At 45.4% G+C, this 22,062-nt stretch overlaps 1 protein-coding gene across 1 annotated transcript in view; it reads left to right on the top strand.

The window, feature by feature from the left end:
• SLC36A4 (solute carrier family 36 member 4) overlaps nucleotides 1-22,062 on the top strand; it is a 235,055-nt gene that overhangs the window by 62,182 nt on the left and 150,811 nt on the right. The window contains exons 8-9 of the mRNA XM_075337579.1: nucleotides 1,559-1,728; nucleotides 8,041-8,210. Of these exons, the coding sequence (XP_075193694.1) occupies nucleotides 1,559-1,728; nucleotides 8,041-8,210 (340 nt within the window). The remainder of the gene's footprint in view (nucleotides 1-1,558; nucleotides 1,729-8,040; nucleotides 8,211-22,062) is intronic.

Here is a 22,062-nt window from a genome sequence, read left to right as displayed (position 1 = left end):
GCTGAAATATCCATCCCCTGCGTAACTTCAACTTCGTCACTGATTCCTGCACATTATTGTCAAGAATCTGCTGATACTGAGTTGAATCCATGCGACCCTCAACTGTAACAAGATTCCCGGTGCCGGCATTGGCCACACAGCCCCAAAGCATGATGGAACCTCCACCAAATTTTACTGTGGGTAGCAAGTGCTTTTCTTGGAATGCCGTGTTTTTTTGCCTCCATGCATAACGCCTTTTTGTATGACCAAACAACTCAATCTTTGTTTCATCAGTCCATAGGACCTTCTTCCAAAATGTAACTGGCTTGTCCAAATGTGCTTTTGCATACCTCAGGCGACTCTGTTTGTGGCGTGCTTGCAGAAACGGCTTCTTTCGCATCCCTCTCCCATACAGCTTCTCCTTGTGCAACGTGCGCTGTATTGTTGACCGATGCACAGTGACACCATCTGCAGCAAGATGATGCTGCAGGTCTTTGGAGATGGTCTGTGGATTGTCCTTGACTGTTCTCACCATTCTTCTTCTCTGCCTTTCTGATATTTTTCTTGGCCTGCCACTTCTGGGCTTAACAAGAACTGTGCCTGTGTTCTTCCATTTCCTTTCTATGTTCCTCACAGTAGAAACTGACAGTTTAAATCTGTGAGACAACTTTTTGTACCTTCCCCTGAACAACTATGTTGAATAATCTTTGTTTTCAGATCATTTGAGAGTTGTTTTGAGGAGCCCATGATGCCACTCTTCATAGGAGATTCAAATAGGAGAACAACTTGCAAGTGGCCACCTTAAATACCTTTTCTCATGATTGGATACACCTGCCTATGAAGTTCAGAGCTCAATGAGGCTACAAAACCAATTTAGTGCTTTAGTAAGTCAGTAAAAAGTAGTTAGGAGTGTTCAAATCAAGAAATTGATAAGGGTGTCCATACTTTTTGCACCGGTCAAATTTTGTTTCAATGCGGATTGCACATTTTCTGTTAGTGCAATAAACCTCATTTCAATCCAGAAATATTACTCAGTCCATCAGTTATTAGATATATGAAACTGAAATAGCAAAAACCCAAATTGTTATAAAGAATGGAAGGTTAACATTAATAGGGGTGCCCAAACTTTTTCATATGACTGTGTGTGTGTGTGTGTGTGTGTGTGTGTGTGCGTGTGTATGTATGTGTATGTGTATATATATATATATATATATGTATGTGTGTGTGTGTGTGTGTGTATATATATATATATATATATATATATATATATATATATATATATATATATATATATATATATATATATATTATAATTTATAATTAAATTATAAAAATAAATTATATAATATATTATATATATATGGTATATATATTTATTTTTATTTACAAGCTCTGCAGATGAGATTAACCCTTTAGTGCCTGTTGGGCCGGTCTGACCCCGGTGTGTTCTGTCACTGTATACATTAGCCGTATATATACTGTATAATACATGGATAGGTCGCGCTCGCACACATGTCTGGAGGTGAGCTGTGACTCTGAACATGAGGAGTGATCTCTTTCTGTACCCTTTATATTACAGGTTCTCCCCCTGGAAAACCAAATGAAAGAGAAGCGAGAGTTCGCCCGCGCCTTGAACATCGGCATGGCCATAGTGACCGTTTTGTACATCTCCTTGGCCACAGTGGGGTACCTGAGTTTCGGAGACCAAATCAAAGGCAGCATCACGCTGAACCTTCCTCAGGATTCCTGGTGAGTCTCTCCGCGTCTTATCTCTAAGAAACCCTCCTGGAAGTTTCCTAGCAGAGGACGTTGAAGAAGGAGCAGGATCTGCAGATTAGAGAACGTCCTCGGGGGTCTTGAGATGAATTTCAATGAGGACTTTGCGTTATAACATTGAAGCGTAAGCAAGGCTCCTTATTGGGGAGTGTTAAAGTCTTAAATAGGGTTTTCTTAAACGTAAATGGTCTCTTTAAGAGTTTTCGATAAATCAAATTACAAAAGTTTCCTACATTTGCTTGTAATATATCTCTTTCTTCACTTATGAGCCACTTCTCCTCCTTGCTGCTTCCTGGTCATTCATTTTCTGAGAAACTGCCAAAATTTGTCTTGCACTAGACAAGAGGGTCTGCTAGCTCACTCATGTATACCTGCCTCATAAAGATTACGGAGAGGGCATGGGGAGTAGCGAAGAGAGCGAGAGACACAGATTGTGCTGCTGCTTTCCAGAAAGTATTTGTTCCCTTCCAGAATTAGATTCACAGTTACACCGCTCACTATAATGTCCTCCATGCTGCTGCTGCTGTGAAGTGTAAATCTTACACCTCAGCTGGATTCACATCTACACTGCTCAGTGCTGCTGTATAATGTCCTCCATGCTGCTGTGTAGTGTAAATCTCACACCTCAGCTGGACTCACATCTACACTGCTCAGTACTGCTGTGTAATGTCCTCCATGCTGCTGCTGCTGTGTAGTGTAAATCTCACACAACAGCTGGACTCACATCTACACTGCTCAGTACTGCTGTATAATGTCCTCCATGCTGCTGCTGTGTAGTGTATATCTCACCCCACAGCTGGATTCACATCTACACTGCTCAGTACTGCTGTATAATGTCCTCCATGCTGCTGCTGTGTAGTGTATATCTCACCCCACAGCTGGATTGACATCTACACTGCTCAGTACTGCTGTATAATGTCCTCCGTGCTGTTGCTTCTGATCATGTCCTACATAGAGATAGCAGCGCAGGAATCCTTCATTCATTGGTTGTTACTGTTTTTTCTTCTCCGTCCTCTTTACTTCACTAGAGCTGAGCTGCAAAACCACACTTGAATCATGCACACGTGACGCTGTTTGTAGCAGAAAGCAGCCATGTTTTTGATAATTTTAGACAACTCCTTTAAAAGTTTCCAGCATAAACCAAATCCACAATGGACAAAAGCCCCACGTCTGACTAATTTCAGGATTTTCATTCAGTCCCATTGTTTCCGGTCTATAACATCCAGCTCTTCGTCCTCAGTGTATAACATCTGGTTGCATTGCCCCTGGTGTTTTATACCCCCTCGTTTACCGTCTGCCTTCACTAACATGTGACAGAGCAGCTGGTGGTGCGGAGCTCACTGATACCAGCGCATCCTGTAATAGGAGCCTCTGAGGTAACCAGTCCATTTCTGACATTTCTTCCTCCTAAATCTTTCAAAATGCTGAGCCGTACATCACCAAGTACAATGCTGAGCCACACATCACCAAGCACAATGCCGAGCCGTACATCACCAAGCACAATGCTGAGCCACACATCACCAAGCACAATGCCGAGCCGTACATCACCAAGCACAATGCTGAGCCACACATCACCAAGCACAATGCCGAGCCGTACATCACCAAGCACAATGCCGAGCCGTACATCACCAAGCACAATGCCGAGCCGTACATCACCAAGCACAATGCCGAGCCGTACATCATCAAGCACAATGCCGAGCTGTACATCACCAAGCACAATGCTGAGCCACACATCACCAAGCACAATGCCGAGCCATACATCACCAAGCACAATGCTGAGCCACACATCACCAAGCACAATGCCTAGCCACACATCACCAAGCACAATGCCGAGCCGTACATCACCAAGCACAATGCTGAGCCATACATCACCAAGCACAATGCCGAGCCCTACATCACCAAGCACAATGCCGAGCCGTACATCATCAAGCACAATGCCGAGCCCTACATCATCAAGCACAATGCCGAGCCGTACATCACCAAGCACAATGCCGAGCCGTACATCACCAAGCACGATGCTGAGCCGTAGATCACCAAGCACAATGCCTAGCCGTACATCACCGAGCACAATGCCGAGCCATACATCACCAAGCACAATGCCGAGCCGTACATCACCAAGCACAATGCCGAGCCGTACATCATCAAGCACAATGCCGAGCCGTACATCATCAAGCACAATGCCGAGCTGTACATCACCAAGCACAATGCCGAGCCGTACATCACCAAGCACAATGCCGAGCCGTACATCACCAAGCACAATGCCGAGCCATACATCACCAAGCACAATGCTGAGCCATACATCACCAAGCACAATGCCGAGCCCTACATCACCAAGCACAATGCCAAGCCGTACATCACCAAGCACAATGCCGAGCCGTACATCATCAAGCACAATGCCGAGCCCTACATCATCAAGCACAATGCCGAGCCGTACATCACCAAGCACAATGCCGAGCCGTACATCACCAAGCACAATGCCGAGCCGTACATCACCAAGCACAATGCCGAGCCATACATCACCAAGCACAATGCCGAGCCGTACATCACCAAGCACAATGCCGAGCCGTACATCACCAAGCACAATGCCGAGCCGTACATCACCAAGCACAATGCCGAGCCGTACATCACCAAGCACAATGCTGAGCCGTACATCACCAAGCACAATGCCAAGCCGTACATCACCAAGCACAATGCTGAGCCGTACATTACCAAGCACAATGCCGAGCCCTACATCACCAAGCACAATGCCAAGCCGTACATCACCAAGCACAATGCTGAGCCGTACATCACCAAGCACAATGCCGAGTGTCGGATGGAGAGGTGTAAAGCTGTTGCCATTGGACTCTGGAGGAGACGTGTTTTGTGCAGTGACGGATCGCACGTCTCTATCTGTGTCTGATGGAGGTGTCTGGGTTTGGTGATGGAGGACGTTCCCCCCCCCCCCCCTGACTGCATTGTGGCCGCTGTACAGATGGAGGAGGAGGACGATGCTCGGGCTGTTATCAGGGGGCGGCCTCTTAGCTCCAGTGATGAAAATGTAGTGCTTCAGCAGACGTCGTTATGGACAATTGTAGCTACAGCTTTGTGGGAATAGTTTGGGGAGATCGTTGTCTGTTCCCCATGACTGTGCCCAGTGCACAGGGTCCACACATGGAGTGGGGGGACATGACACCGCACAGAGACCGGACCGTTGTAACTTGGCAGATTCTAAATCTAAAATGAAATAAAAATGAATTTGCACTTTGGTAATAATACAGCGGCTTCTTTTATTCTGGGATTAACTAGAGTTTGAAAAAAAAGAATAAAAAAAGTGAATGCAGCGTAAAATATTACAGCTACATGTGGTTTTTAAAATCCATAAAATTAGGAAACCGTTCTATGAATCACCCGTTCATCAAAAACTATTTAAAAAGCATTTTCGCCTCTCCAGGGAGCCGCGCACTTCGCTACGTTCCCCTGAAATGCAGCCGGGGTCAGGCCCGAGCAGGAAAGGAGCTGAATTAGGATTAATAAGTATAAATAATTTAAAGGGTTCCGGACATTTGTTATTAGCGCGGCGTTCCTTAACTCTTTACTCCACCATGACATACATTCACAGCAGCCGACGGTTTTGAGCGTACGGAATGTGCCTTTGATAACGGCTCTGGATAAAAATTTCAGAATCTAGCACAGAAGGGTGGAGGGGACAGAGAAAGACATAGATGGGCTTAAAAAGCAAATGTGGCCATATATTTTTGGCAACTGTTTTGTTACCCATATACCAAATGCCAACGATGTAAATTTGCATACAATTACATAATATAGGGATGGGATTTGTCTCGTTTTGCCATACATTGACAAAACATTGATGGCACAAGCTCATCAGCTGGGCATGCGCGATCATCATCTGGCCATGCGCGGTCATCAGCTGGGCATGCGCGATCATCAGCTGGGCATGCGCGATCATCAATTGGGGATGCGCGATCATCAGCTGGGCATGCGCGATCATCATCTGGGCATGTGCGATCATCATCTGGGCATAGGAGTTCATCAGCTGGGCATGTGCGATCATCAGCTGGGCATGCGCGATCATCTGGGTATAGACGATCATCAGCTGGGCATGCGCGATCATCAGCTGGGCATGCGCGATCATCAGCTGGGCATGCGCGATCATCAGCTGGGCATGCGCGATCATCAGCTGGGCATGCGCGATCATCAGCTGGGTATGCGCGATCATCAGCTGGGCATGCGCGATCATCAGCTGGGGATGCGCGATCATCATCTGGGCATGCGCGATCATCAGCCAGGGATGCGCAATCATCAACTCTACATGCGTGATCATGAACTGGGCATGTGCAATTATGACACACAATGTAATAATGGCTACAGAGCGAAATAAAAAAATACAATTTTGCCTCCCCATTTTGTAGAAATTAGCAAAGTGTTTTTGGCATCTAATGAGGTTCACTAGTCCAGGTGGGTGTTTTTAGATGTTTTCCCTTTGGGGCGTGTATTTCTTCTCCCTGTATGATGTTACCCAATCACAAACAGGCAGCATCACAGGAGAAAAAAAACATGCTCCACCATAGCTTAAGCTTTTCAGTTTGTGACATGTAAGGATTTGTGAAAGGTCCTCGGCTGTCCAACTTAGGTTTCCAGTTTTTTGCTCTTATTTTATTCCTCCTACTCCGCTTTTTTCTCTTTTAAATTCCGCCATACAGCTACCAGAGATATGGGTGTTTTTGTTCAGTGTTTATTTTTATGGTCTTTACCAAGGGGGCGTGGCTCTCGGGGGAATAATACAGAGTAGCATAAGGACACGCCCCAGAGGGACCCATGATCCACTCCCCCTTGGTAAAGATTAAAAGAATTAAATTCCTAAATCTCTGGAATCGTACAATGAATTTTAAAAGAAAAAAAAAAAAAAGAAAACTCTGAGAATTAAAAAAGAGCAAACACTGGATACGCAGAGCAGCAAAAATGAAAGAGCAAAAACTGAGCAGTGAGAATAAAAGAAGAGCAAACACTGAATACGCAGAGCAGCGAGAATTAAAAAAAAGAGCAAAAACTGAATACGCAGAGCAGCGAGAATAAAAGAAGAGCAAAAACTGAATACGCAGAGCAGCAAGAATAAAAGAAGAGCAATATCTGGATACTTGAAGGAGCAGCGAGAATAAAAGGAGAGCAATAACTGGATACTCAGGGGAGCAGCGAGAATAAAAGAAGAGCAATAACTGGATACTCAGGGGAGCAGCGAGAATAAAAGAAGAGCAATAACTGGATACTCAGGGGAGCAGCGAGAATAAAAGAATAGCAACAACTGGATACTCAGGTGAGCAGCGAGAATAAAAGAAGAGCAATAAATGGATACTCAGGGGAGCAGCGAGAATAAAAGAAGAGCAATAACTGGATACTCATGGGAGCAGCGACAATAAAAGAAGAGCAATAACTGGATACTCGGAGGAGCAGCGAGAATAAAAGAAGAGCAATAACTGGATACTCAGGGGAGCAGCGACAATAAAAGAAGAGCAATAACTGGATACTCGGAGGAGCAGCGAGAATAAAAGAAGAGCAATAACTGGATACTCAGGGGAGCAGCGAGAATAAAAAAAGAGCAATAAATGGATACTCGGAGGAGCAGCGAGAATAAAAGAAGAGCAATAAATGGATACTCGGAGGAGCAGCGAGAATAAAAGAAGAGCAATAACTGGATACTCGGAGGAGCAGCGAGAATAAAAGAAGAGCAATAACTGGATACTCGGAGGAGCAGCGAGAATAAAAGAAGAGCAATAGCTGGATACTCGGAGGAGCAGCGAGAATAAAAGAAGAGCAATAGCTGGATACTCGGAGGAGCAGCGAGAATAAAAGAAGAGCAATAACTGGATACTCAGGGGAGCAGCGAGAATAAAAGAAGAGCAATAACTGGATACTCAGGGGAGCAGCGAGAATAAAAGAAGAGCAATAACTGGATACTCGGAGGAGCAGCGAGAATAAAAGAAGAGCAATAACTGGATACTCGGAGGAGCAGCGAGAATAAAAGAAGAGCAATAACTGGATACTCGGAGGAGCAGCGAGAATAAAAGAAGAGCAATAACTGGATACTCGGAGGAGCAGCGAGAATAAAAGAAGAGCAATAACTGGATACTCGGAGGAGCAGCGAGAATAAAAGAAGAGCAATAACTGGGTATCTGATTTATTATCAAAGTGATGATTGCCGTCTATTTGAGCTTTTCCCTGTAGGTGTGTGATGTAGGTGTGTTTGGAAGCATGCACTGTATTTCTGACCGTCCTCGTCCTCTCTTCCAGGCTCTATCAGCTGGTAAAGGCTCTCTACTGCTTTGGGATTTTTGTGACCTATGCAATTCAGTATTATGTTCCCGCTGAGATCATCCTGCCGCTGGTTACTTCGAGGGTGTCCAAGAATTGGAAGCTGCCATGTGAGCTCATCATGAGGTCGTTACTGGTCTGCGCAACCTGTGAGTACAATCCACCCTTTAATGATGACCTCTTACAGTTTGGGGAAGGCAAATGTTTAAAGGGAACCTGTCAGCAGAAATGTTGCCCTAAACCTAAAAGTTTCCCCTTCTGCAGCTCCTGGGCTGCGTTCTAGCAAGGTTCCTATAGTTATTCTGCCCGCTTTTAGATCAAAATAAATAGTTTATAAAGTGGTACCTTTCAGTTTGAAAATCTTGTTAATGGTACACGGGGGCGGGCGGTCTGTCCGTTACGGTCCCTCCTGCCGCTTTAGGCCGTCCCCCAACGCTCATTTACATACCTCAGGACGCTGCCCAGTTCGTCCGATGTCTCGCGCATGTGTCGTGCCACTGTAGCAGGACTGTGCACAGTGGGACCGCTGGTGACGTTGCGCAGGCACGAGATTATGGGCGGCGCTGTGATTTTCATCAGCAAGCTCCCGCCCATAATCTCGTGCCCGCACTTTCCCCTCTGCCTCCACCGTTCTGCGCATGCCCTGGCCAGATGACCCAACGTCACCTGTTTCCCATCTAGCCCTGGAGCAGGAAATAGATGGGAGGAGCGGAGCAGGACACCACCTATCATCTGGTCATCTGGCCAGGGCATGCGCAGAACGGTGGAGGCAGAGGGGAAAGCGCGGGCGCGAGATTATGGGCGGGAGCTTGCTGATGAAAATCACAGCGCCGCCCATAATCTCGTGCCTGCGCAACGTCACCAGCGGTCCCACTGTGCACAGTCCTGCTACAGTGGCACGGCACATGCGCGAGACATCGGACGAACTGGGCGGCGTCCTGAGGTATGTAAATGAGCATTGGGGACGGCCTAAAGCGGCAGGAGGGACAGTAACAGACAGCAGACCGCCCGCCCCCGTGTACCATTAACAAGATCTTCAAACTGAAAGGTACCACTTTATAAACTATTTATTTTGATCTAAAAGGGGGCAGAATAACTATAGGAACCTTGCTAGAACGCAGCCCACGAGCTGCAGAAGGGGGAACTTTTAGGTTTAGGGCAAAATTTCTGCCCTAAACCTAAAAAGGACTGACTCATGATCGTTCCCTGTCCATATGACCATAGGACATCACATAACCCATATAATCCCATCCAAGATGGCCGTGTCCATGGGCTGTGGCCTATTCTTATTATTGACTTTCACGAATTGTTAGAGAAGAAACCCGTACCACACCAATAAGAAGATATAGAAAATTGTATTACTATCATACGGTCATAATCATCAGTGTGGGAATATATAGGACCATTCAGAGTTTAATATACAGCACCAAGAAAGAGAACCGAACAAGGGGTCACAAAAAGCATTGTCTTTATTGATATTCAATTAAAAAAAAACAAGATAAATAGTTATTTTATGCATATATTTTTAAAAAAACACAACCATTGACTGGAAGAAAGGGGCGTCACAAAGGAATAACCTGCATGTAACAATTTAAGGATAATGTGCAAAAATAAGGGTAAAGTACAAGGGTTATATGTATATAAATAAATAATTATATGTATATAAATAAATAAATCTCTACAAGGAGATTAAGGTGTCACGTGCTAAGGAGAGAGGTGGCCAGAGGTCATGCCACAACAGAGCAACCAATGTGAACCCAGGGTAATTTACCCAAACCTGAAATTGCAGGTGTTAACTCATAAAGGAAACTGCTCTGTGTAACGAAAACGAAATTTGGATAATCCAAATTCTCTCTAGCAAACTTCAGACGAGCCCAGACATGCACTGGCTTAAGCAGGGGGACACGTCTTGCACTGCAGTATCTGAGTCCCTGGCAGCGTAGTGTGTTACTGATGGTAGCCTTTGTTACAGTGGTCCCAGCTCTATGCAGGTCATTCACTAGGTCCCCCTGTGTGGTTCTGGGATTTTTGCTCACCGTTCTTCTGATCATTTTGTCCCCACGGGGTGAGATCTTGCGTGGAGCCCCAGATCAAGGAAGATTATCAGTGGTCTTGTATGTCTTCCATTTTCTTATTATTGCTCCCACAGTTGATTTCATCACACCAACCTGCTTGCCTATTACAGATTCAATCTTTCCAGCCTAGTGCAGGGCTACAATTTTGTTTCTGGTGTCTCTCGATAGCTCTTTGGTCTTCACCATAGTGGAGTTTGGAGTATGATTGAGGTTGTGGACAGGTGTCTTTTATACTGATAACAAGTTCAAACAGGAACCATTACTACAGGTAATGAGTGGAGGACAGAGGGTCTCTTACAGAAGAAGTTACATGTCTGTGAGAGCCAGAAATCTTGCATGTTTTTAGGTGACTAAATACTTATTTTCCACCATAATTTTAAAAATAAATCTTCGTGGTGATTTTCTGGATTTGTTTTCTCATTTTGTCTCTCATAGTTGTCGTCACCTATAACGTCAATTACAGGCCGACCTCATCTTCATAAGGGGGAGAACTTGCACAATTGGGGGCTGACAAAATATTTTTTTCCCCCACTGCATATATATATATACATATACAGTGTATATGTGTGTGTGTATGTGTATATACATTATATATATATATATATATATATATATATATATATATATATATATATATATATATATATATATGTATATGTATATATATATATATATATATATATATACATATATATATATATATATATATATATATATATATATATATAGCTGAGTGTATGTGTGTGTGTATGTATGTCCGGGATTGGCATCTGCACCGTCGCAGCTGCAGCCACAAAATTTTGCACACTCACACTTCTGGACCCCGAGAGCGTCATAGGCTATGTTTTGAGGGCAAATTGTAACCCCACGCTTTACAGTTATTCACCAAAAAACCTGCGTCCTTTAAAGCGAATGGAGCTGGGAGCCACAGTGCAGCCAGAACTTCAGAAGAATGCGCAGCCACGCCCTTATATGGAATGTTGGCGTGTCACAATGCAGCCAGGGAAAGAGACAGAGGCAGACACAGACAGGGTAAGAAACAGACACAGAAAAAGAGACAGATTGACAGGGAAAGAGACAGACTGACAGGGAAAGAGACAGACTGACAGGGAAAGAGACAGACTGACAGGGAAAGAGACAGACTGACAGGGAAAGAGACAGACTGACAGGGAAAGAGACAGACTGACAGGGAAAGAGGGGGAAAGAGACAGACAGGGTAAGAGACAGACAAAGACAAAGAGATAGACAGACAGAGAAAGATTGAGACAGACGGAGAAAGAGACAGAGACAGTCAGAGACAGACAGGGAAAGAGGCAGACAGACAAAGAGAGAGAGACAGAGCGATATATAAAGAGGGGGAGACAGACAGAGAATGGGAGAGAAAAAGAGAGACAGTTACTATCCCGGGTGTTAATATATTCTATTTATACATTCTGATTTGTTAACAGTTATCAACCCGGGTGAAGCCGGGTAGTACAGCTAGTACAATAATATAAATAAATATATATATATGGGATGTGATGATTAGAAATAGATGGAAGCAAATATTTTTATAGTTCCGCTATTTGAGTTTTGTTATCAATATTTTAATTTTATTTTAATTTACGGTTGGTAGTTGTTTTTTTTTTTTTTATCTCCGCTGCCCCCGACCTCCCCTCTATATAATTTTTTTTTTTTATTCTTTTTCTAAGCGACTCCATTTCCATCTGATGTGCTCTCCTTTGACAATTGTCGTCCTATTGTGTTCCGGCATGAATGATAATACCGGCTCACGCCGTATCCTACGAGTCAAAGTCAGAGCTTTTTTTTTTCCTTTTTTTTTCTACTGCAAAGCTTTTAAACTGCGCAAAATATGGATTCAATTATTTGCAGCAGAGACATGAAAGGGAGATGTACTATTTTTTTTTTCTTTTTCTTACTACTCCTGAAATCAGTCTGGTGAAATGACCCCATTCTGTCTCATTCATCAGATTGGAGGCTTAACAAAATGTATTCTGTGAAGTCATCGCACAACATGGATAGCCTTTTTTTTTCGTGTTTTAGAAAAAATAAAATCCGCAGGTGCCGGACCGACCCGACTGATTTCTGATAATTTCACTGCCTGTGTTTAACATTGAAAACTTCTTAACATTCGATTGCATTGAAAAGGTGAAACGAGCATTACATTACTGATCCTGAGTTACCTCCTGTATTATCCTCCAGAGCTGCACTCACTATTCCGCTGGTGCAGTCACTGTGTACATACATTACATTACAGATCCTGAGTTACCTCCTGTATTATACTCCAGAGCTGCACTCACTATTCTGCTGGTGCAGTCACTGTGTACATACATTACATTACTGATCCTGAGTTACCTCCTGTATTGTACTCCAGAGCTGCACTCACTATTCTGCTGGTGCAGTCACTGTGTACATACATTACATTACTGTTCCTGAGTTACCTCCTGTATTATACTCCAGAGCTGCACTCACTATTCTGCTGGTGCAGTCACTGTGTACATACATTACATTACAGATCCTGAGTTACCTCCTGTATTATACTCCAGAGCTGCACTCACTATTCTGCTGGTGCAGTCACTGTGTACATACATTACATTACTGATCCTGAGTTACCTCCTGTATTATACTCCAGAGCTGCACTCACTATTCTGCTGGTGCAGTCACTGTGTACATACATTACATTACTGCTCCTGAGTTACCTCCTGTATTATTCTCCAGAGCTGCACTCATTATTCTGCTTGTGGAGTCACTGTGTACATTACATTACTGATCCTGAGTTGCCTCCTGTATTATACTCCAGAGCTGCACTCACTATTCTGCTGGTGCAGTCACTATGTACATACATTACATTACTGATCCTGAGTTACCTCCTGTATTATTCTCCAGAGCTGCACTCATTATTCTGCTTGTGGAGTCACTGTGTACATACATTACATTACTGATCCTGAGTTACCTCCTGTATTATACTCCAGAGCTGCACCCACTATTCTGCTGGTGCAGTCACTGTGTACATACATTACATTACTGCTCCTGAGTTACCTCCTGTATTATTCTCCAGAGCTGCACTCATTATTCTGCTTGTGGAGTCACTGTGTACATACATTACATTACTGATCCTGAGTTACCTCCTGTATTATACTCCAGAGCTGCACTCACTATTCTGCTGGTGCAGTCACTGTGTACATACATTACATTACTGCTCCTGAGTTACCTCCTGTATTATACTCCAGAGCTGCACTCACTATTCTGCTGGTGGAGTCACTGTGTACATACATTACATTACTGATCCTGAGTTACCTCCTATATTATACTCCAGAGCTGCACTCACTGTTCTCCTTTGTTGTTGAGTAATGAAATGTTCCAGTCCGGGCAATTATCTGTGATTGATGAATATGTGCGGCGTCGCTGTCCTGAGCTGAGCGTTTGTTACAGTGTGCCAGTGCAGGTAAATGCAAAGAATTATCCAGACCTCGTGCATTAGTAACAAGACCCCGGAAGATCTCTCTATAGAACAGTTTAATCTCTGTATGTAGGCGAGGAAGTCTGCATTCACTGACAGCAAGAAGAGATCTTTAAATTGATGGACAGTTGTAGAATTTTTTCCCGTTATCGCTTCTCTTCATTTTCGCTCTGATGGTCACGGACAATGCATAAGTGTACAAGCCTTATATCCATTTGTTCCTAGAGCACTAGAGGGCGCCAGAGGTCCTGCTTTATTTACATGGGACTGACTCATTTCTTTTTCACTGTCAGTTCTATAAATATTATCTTTAATATTTATTGCAAGTTTTATTTTTACGACAATTATTCTTACGCCCTTCATCATTCCGGTCACCCTAGGAGTTATATTTTCCCATCTTCAGAACTGGACAGAGTATTTTTTTTTTTAATTATGATTAATATTTATTTATTTTTTTGCGGGACGAATTTTTGTTTTGATTGATACCTTTTTTTTATTGTTTTTTTCTCTCATATGATTTGCTGGAAAACTTGGAAAAACGGGTAGAAATGGTGAAAAAGAAAACAAATCTACAAAAATCCCACAAGTCCACCATGATTTATTTATTTATTTATTTTATTTATTTTTTTACATTTTTTGTTCTATTAAAAATGGCAAATCCAAGGTATAACATTATTATTTTTATTTATATTTATTTATTTATTTTGTAATTTAAAAAATGAAATAAAAAACTTTGGTTTGTGGCACCATTGTCCAAGATCCATATTATTTTTTATTTTTCTGGGGGGGATACGGTAATCAAACACTAATTTTTTTGCATTTTTTTTTTTTGCTTAAGGAATTTACAGAATAATTTTATATTTTGATAGATTGGATTTTTAGAGACACGATGATCCCAATTTTAGCCGGATGTTATACACTGGAGACGGGGGGCCGGATGTTATATACCGGGGACGAGGGGCCGGATGTTGTACACTGGGGCCGGGGGGCCGGATGTTATACACTGGGGGTGAGGGGCCGGATGTTATACACTGGGGGTGAGGGGCCGGATGTTATACACTGGGGACAAGGGGCCGGATGTTATACACTGGGGGTGAGGGGCCGGATGTTATACACTGGGGGTGATGGGGCCGGATGTTATACACTGGGGACGAGGGGGCCGGATGTTATACACTGGGGGTGAGGGGCCGGATGTTATACACTGGGGATGAGGGGCCGGATGTTATACACTGGGGATGAGGGGCCGGATGTTATACACTGGGGACGAGGGGCCGGATGTTATACACTGGGGACGAGGGGCCGGATGTTATACACTGGGGACGAGGGGCCGGATGTTATACACTGGGGACGAGGGGGCCGGATGTTATACACTGGGGACGAGGGGCCGGATGTTATACACTGGGGACGAGGGGCCGGATGTTATACACTGGGGACGAGGGGCCGGATGTTATACACTGGGGGTGAGGGGCCGGATGTTATACACTGGGGACGAGGGGCCGGATGTTATACACTGGGGACGAGGGGCCGGATGTTATACACTGGGGGTGAGGGGCCGGATGTTATACACTGGGGACGAGGGGCTGGATGTTATACACTGGGGATGAGGGGCCGGATGTTATACACTGGGGATGAGGGGCCGGATGTTATACACTGGGGATGAGGGGCCGGATGTTATACACTGGGGATGAGGGGCCGGATGTTATACACTGGGGGTGAGGGGCCGGATGTTATACACTGGGGGTGATGGGGCCGGATGTTATACACTGGGGGTGGGGGGCCGGATGTTATACACCTGGGGTGATGGGGCCGGATGTTATACACCGGGGGTGAGGGGCTGGATGTTATACACTGGGGGTGAGTGGCCGGATGTTATACACTGGGGATGAGGGGCTGGATGTTATACACTGGGGATGAGGGGTCGGATGTTATACACTGGGGGTGAGGGGCCGGATGTTATACACTGGGGACGAGGGGCCGGATGTTATACACTGGGGGTGATGGGGCCGGATGTTATACACTGGGGGTGGGGGGCCGGATGTTATACACCTGGGGTGATGGGGCTGGATGTTATACACTGGGGGTGAGTGGCCGGATGTTATACACTGGGGATGAGGGGCTGGATGTTATACACTGGGGATGAGGGGTCGGATGTTATACACTGGGGGTGAGGGGCCGGATGTTATACACTGGGGATGAGGGGCCGGATGTTATACACTGGGGGTGAGGGGCCGGATGTTATACACTGGGGGTGAGGGGCCGGATGTTATACACTGGGGGTGAGGGGCTGGATGTTATACACTGGGGACGAGGGGACGGATGTTATACACTGGGGATGAGGGGCCGGATGTTATACACTGGGGACGAGGGGCCGGATGTTATACACTGGGGGTGAGGGGCCGGATGTTATACACTGGGGACGAGGGGCCGGATGTTGTACACTGGGGACGAGGGGACGGATGTTGTACACTGGGGACGAGGGGACGGATGTTATACACTGGGGACGAGGGGCCGGATGTTATACACTGGGGGTGAGGGGCCGGATGTTATACACTGGGGACGAGGGGCCGGATGTTATACACTGGGGACGAGGGGCCGGATGTTATACACTGGGGACGAGGGGCCGGATGTTATACACTGGGGACGAGGGGCCGGATGTTATACACTGGGGGTGAGGGGCCGGATGTTATACACTGGGGACGAGGGGCCGGATGTTATACACTGGGGACGAGGGGCCGGATGTTATACACTGGGGGTGAGGGGCCGGATGTTATACACTGGGGGTGAGGGGCCGGATGTTATACACTGGGGGTGAGGGGCCGGATGTTATATACTGGGGGTGAGGGGCCGGATGTTATACACTGGGGGTGAGGGGCCGGATGTTATACACTGGGGACGAGGGGCCGGATGTTATACACTGGGGGTGAGGGGCCGGATGTTATACACTGGGGGTGAGGGGCCGGATGTTATATACTGGGGGTGAGGGGCCGGATGTTATACACTGGGGGTGAGGGGCCGGATGTTATACACTGGGGGTGAGGGGCCAGATGTTATACACTGGGGACGAGGGGCCCGATGTTATACACTGGGGACGGGGGGCCGGATGTTATACATCGAGGACGAGGGACTGAATGTTATACATTGTGGATGAGGGGCTGGATGTTATGTATTGGGCACGAGGGGCTGTATGTTATATACCGGGGACGAGGGGCTGGATATTATATACCTGGGACGATAGGCCCGATGTTTTATACCGGGGGTGAGGGGCCGTATGTTATACAGCGGGGACTAGGAGATGGATGTTGTATACCGGGGGCGAGGGGCCGGATGTTATGTACCGGGCTCGCGAAGGGCTGGATGTTATGTACCGGGGACGAGGGGCAGTATGTAATACACCGAGGACGAGGGGCTGGATGTTATACACTGGGGGACGAGATGCTTGATGTTGTATATCGGGGACCAGGGGCTAGATGTTATACACCGGGAGACGAGGGGCAATTACAGAGGTTGGACATTTCCGGTAGTTCTTGACAAGATTTGAACACACTGCAGTAGGGGTTTCGGCCTACTCCTCCATACAGATCTTCTCCTCATCTTTCAGGTCACTCTTTTATACAGATCTTCTCCTCATCTTTCAGGTCACTCCTCCATACAGATCTTCTCCTCATCTTTCAGGTCACTCCTTTTATACAGATCTTCTCCTCATCTTTCAGGTCACTCCTTTATACAGATCTTCTCCTCATCTTTCAGGTCACTCCTCCATACAGATCTAGATCTTTCAGGTCACTCTCCATACAGCTCTTCTCCAGATCCAGATTTCGGGGCTGTCTCTTGGCAACATTGAGTTTCAGCTCCTCCAAAGATTTCCTATTTGGTTCAGACCTGGAGACCTGGCTAGGTCACTCCAGGACCTTGAAATGCTTCTTACGGAGCCACTCCTTAGTTGCCCTGGCTGTGTTTTTGGGTCATTATCATGCTGGAAGACCCAGCTCTTACTGAGAGGAGGAGGTTGTTGGCCAAAGTCTCGCGATACATGACTCCATCCATCCTCCCTTCAATACTGTACAGTTGTTCTGTCCCCTTTGCAGAAAAATACTCTCAAAGTATGATATTTCCATCCCATGCTTCATAGTTAGGACGGTGTTTTTGGGGTTGTACTCATCCTTCATCCTCCTCAAAACACGGTGAGTGGAGTTGATGCCAGAAAGTTTTACTTTGGTCTAATCAGACCATATGACCTTCTCCCATGTCTCTCCTGGATCATCCAGATGGTCAATTGAAAACTTCAAATGGGCCTGGACATGTGCTGGCGGGAGCAGGGGGACCTTGCATGCCCTTCAGTATTTTCAGCCATGACAGCGTAGTATGTTACTAATGGTAATCTCTGAGGCCATGGTCTCAGCTCTCTTCGGTTCATTAACCTGGTCCTGATCTTTCTCAGTATCATCCTTACCTAACGAGGCGAGATCTTACATGGAGCTTCAGACCGAGTAAAATTGACAGTCATCTTGTATTTCTTCCATTTTCTAATCTTTGCGCAACAATTGTTGTTGTCTCACCAAACTGCTTGCCTATTGTCCTGTACCCATCCCAGCCTTGTACAGGTCTACAATTTTGTCCCTTAGACCTCTCTTTGGTTTTGTCCATGGTGGAGAGATTGGAGTGTGATTGATTGAGTGTGGGAACAGGTGGCTTTTATACAGGTAACAAGTTCAAACAGGTGCAATTAATACAGGTAATGAGTGCAGAGAAGGAGAAACAATAACAGGTCTGTGAGGGCAGAATTCTTGCTGTTTGGTCGGTGATAAAATACTTATTTCATGCAATAAAATACAATTTAATTATTTAATAATCAAACAATGGGATTTTTTGGATTTTTCTTTCTATCAGAGTTGAAGTTGCCTGTGATAAAAATTACAGATCTCTCCATTCTCTGTAGGTGGGAAAAATTGCAAAATTAGCAAAGGATCAAATACTTATTTTCCTAACTGTATATATGGGTGTGTATATATGTACTGTTCAGAATAGATCTGGTGTTTGTCGTCTGCGTTGGATTTCTAGAACAATATACTGTAATTATCCCGCCCCATCAAAATCTTTTTTTTTTTTTCCATTTTAAGCTATAAGTGGTTATCCACACTATGGCAGGCTAGGAGATTTGTTATATCGGAGCTTCCTACAGATTTACATAACAAAGGCCCTCGCTCTTTGTTCCCGTCCTACATAACATACAGTTTTGTTATTTCTTCCATTGTGATTATTTCCTGGTGTTTTATTTATTTTCTGTTCTTTGAAACCTACACAAAGCAGAAAACTCTGCGCCGATCGTTCAAGGTGAATTGTTGTCCAAGCACAGTCATATCTACGATTCATCACCGGCTTTCACTGTGTTTTGACACTTTAAATCTAGGTATATCTGTCGGGCCGCTGTTGTGGTTGGAGTAAGATACTTGACGAGAAATAGAAGTACCTGCGCTTAAAGGGGCGCTCGATCTTTACAGAAAGCTCGGTTTTACTCCGAAGCGCTCTGGCCTGTCAGAGAAATCGTAGCTTATAAAAACAAGTTGGGCATGGTAGACGGTGACCATTAAGTGGCTCCTGGACTGGACCAACTTGCTTGTAGAGAGACCTGTCAATCAAAGCAGGGCAGGGAGAAGTGACAGGGAACTGCCCAGTGGACTCTCTTCCCTGTACGGTGACTTCTCAACTTCTCTTCTTATACTTATCTCAAACGTTGTAGGCGAAAACACTTTTATTTCATGATACCGAATCTACGAGTTGACTTTAGCTTGCGTGTAGAGAGACCTGTCAATCATAGCAGGGCAGGGAAGAAGTCAGAGGGAACCACACAGTGGACTTTTTTTCCCTGTACCAAAACTTCTCTTCTTATACTTCTCTCAAGCTTTAATCACTCATGATTAAGCCAGCACAAACACTGCGAAACGTACGTCGGGTGTCTCTGGGGGCTCCCTTCAACCGCCTTCCTGTTCCAGCACTGTCATCCCTGAATGGTAATATGCCTTTCCGCTCTCTCCTTCTCCCGCTGGGACTTATATGTTAGCCATGTGGCTGGTCCGATTGTTGGGAGGGGTTACCTTACTAAGTGCAGTGGTGTGATGTAATTTAAGCGCTGGTCCAGGCTCGCCCACCCACCTCTCATTGTTGTCTCACTTGTTTGGTCTTATTGTAATACTACTCATTGTATTTATGTGAATGAATTGGTTTTAACCTTTGTATATCAATAAAGCCTTTTACATTTTTCCTGTAAAACTCCTCTCTTTTTGTGTGCTTCTCTCAAGCTTTGTGAGTGGAAACACTTATTTTATGCTGCCCAATCCATGGGTTGACTTTAACTTGCTTTTAGAGGGACCTGTCAATCAAACCAGGGCGGGGAGAAGCCAGAGGGAACCGCCCAGTGGACTCTCCTCCCTATACAGTGACTTCTCTTCTTATACTTCTCTCCTCTCAAGCGTTGTGGGTAAAAACACTTCTATTTCATGATACAAAGTCTACGAGTTGACTTTAGCTTGCTTGTAGAAAGACCTGTCAATCAAAGCATGGCAGGGAAGAAGTAAGAGGGAACCACACAGTGGACTCTTTTTCCCTATACCATAACTTCTCTTCTTATACTTCTCTCAAGCTTTGTGAGTGGAAACACTTATTTCATGCTGCCCAATCCACGGGTTGACTTTAACTTGCTTTTAGAGGGACCTGTCAATCAAAGCAAAGTGGAGAGAAGCCAGGGGGAACCGCCCAATGGACTCTTTTTTTCCTATACCGTGACTTCTCAACTTCTCTTCACCCTGTACTGTGAATTATTGACTTCTCTTATGCTTCTCTTAAGCATTGTGAGAAAAAAACACTTTTATTTCATTATGACCAACCCATGGGTTGACTTTAAACTTGCTTGTAGAGGGATCTGTCAATCAACGCATGGCGGGGAGAAGCCAGAGGGAACCGCCCAATGGACTCTTTTTCCCTGTACCGTGACTTCTCAACTTCTCTTCTTATATATCTTTCTCTCAAGCTTTGTGAATGAAAATACTTATTGCTCAATCTACGGGTTGACTTTAACTTGCTTGTAGAGGGACCTGTCAATCAAAGCAGGGTGGGGAGAAGCCAGAGGGAACCGCCCAGTGGACTATTTTCCTTATTTCTTGACTTCTTATACATCTCTTTTCTCAAGCTATGTGAGTGAAAACACGTATTTCATGCTGCCCAATCCACAGGTTGACTTTAACTTGCTTGTAGAGGGACCTGTCAATCAAAGCAGGGCGGGGAGAAGCCGGAGGGAACTGCCCAGTGGACTATTTTCCTTATTTCTTCACTTATACTTGTCTTTTCTCAAGCTATGTAAGTGAAAACACGTATTTCATGCTGCCCAATCCACGGGTTGACATTAACCTGCTTGTAGAGAGACCTATCAATCAAAGCAGGGTGGGGAAAAGTCAGAGGGATCCGCCCAGTGGACTATTTCCCTATACTGTGCCTGACTTCTCATACTTCTCATTTTCTCAAGCGATGTGAGTGAAAACAGTTATTTTATGCTTCCCAATCCACGAGTTCACTTTAAAGGAAACCTGTCAGCAGAAATTTCGCAATAAACCTAAAAGATTCCCCCTCTGCAGCTCCTGGGCTGCGTTCTAGAAGGGTTCCTGTTGCTATTGTGCCCCCCTTGAGATCAAAATAAAAACTTTGTAAAGTCTTACCTTTTGTATGCAAATCTTTTTTTATGGTCACGGAGGCGGACTGTCTTGCGTCCGTTAGCACCCCTCCTGCCGCTTTACGCCGTCCCCCATTGCTCATTTCCATACCTGAGGACGCCGCCCAGTGCTCCCGAGGTCTCGCGCATGCACCGTGCCACTCTCGCGTGACTGAGCACTGTGCACAGTGTGACCGCTGGTGACGTGACTGCGCAGGCGTGAGATTATGGGCGGCGCTGTGATTGTCATCAGCAAGTACCCGCCCATAATCTCGTGCCCGCGTTTGTCACTCTGCCTCCACCGTTCTGCGCAAGCGCTGGACAGATGAACCCACGTCACCTCTTACCCATGTTTCCCTGGAGCAGGAAATAGATGGGAGGAGCGGAGCAGCATAACGGTGGAGGAAGAGTGAAAAGCGCGATCACGAGATTATGGGCGGGTACTTGCTGATGACAATCACAGCCCCGCCCATAATCTCACGCCTGCGCAATCACATCACCAGCGGTCACACTGTGCACAGTGCACAGTCACGCGAGAGTGGCACTGGGCATGCGCAAGACCTCGGGAGCACTAGGCGCCTTCCTCAGGTATGGAAATGAGCGATGGGGGATGGCGTAAAGTGGCAGGAGGTCAACTAATGGACGCAAGAGAGCCCGCCCCCGTGACCATAAAAAAAGATTTGCATACAAAAGGTAAAACTTTATAAAGTATTTATTTTGGTATCAAAGGGGGCACAATAGCAACAGGAACCTTTCCAGAATGCAGC

Source organism: Anomaloglossus baeobatrachus, chromosome 2 (genome assembly GCF_048569485.1).
Source record: "Anomaloglossus baeobatrachus isolate aAnoBae1 chromosome 2, aAnoBae1.hap1, whole genome shotgun sequence".
NCBI lineage: Eukaryota > Metazoa > Chordata > Amphibia > Anura > Aromobatidae > Anomaloglossus > Anomaloglossus baeobatrachus.
The sequence above is the reverse complement of the archived record's forward strand: the minus strand, read 5'-3'. Positions and strand labels throughout refer to the sequence as shown.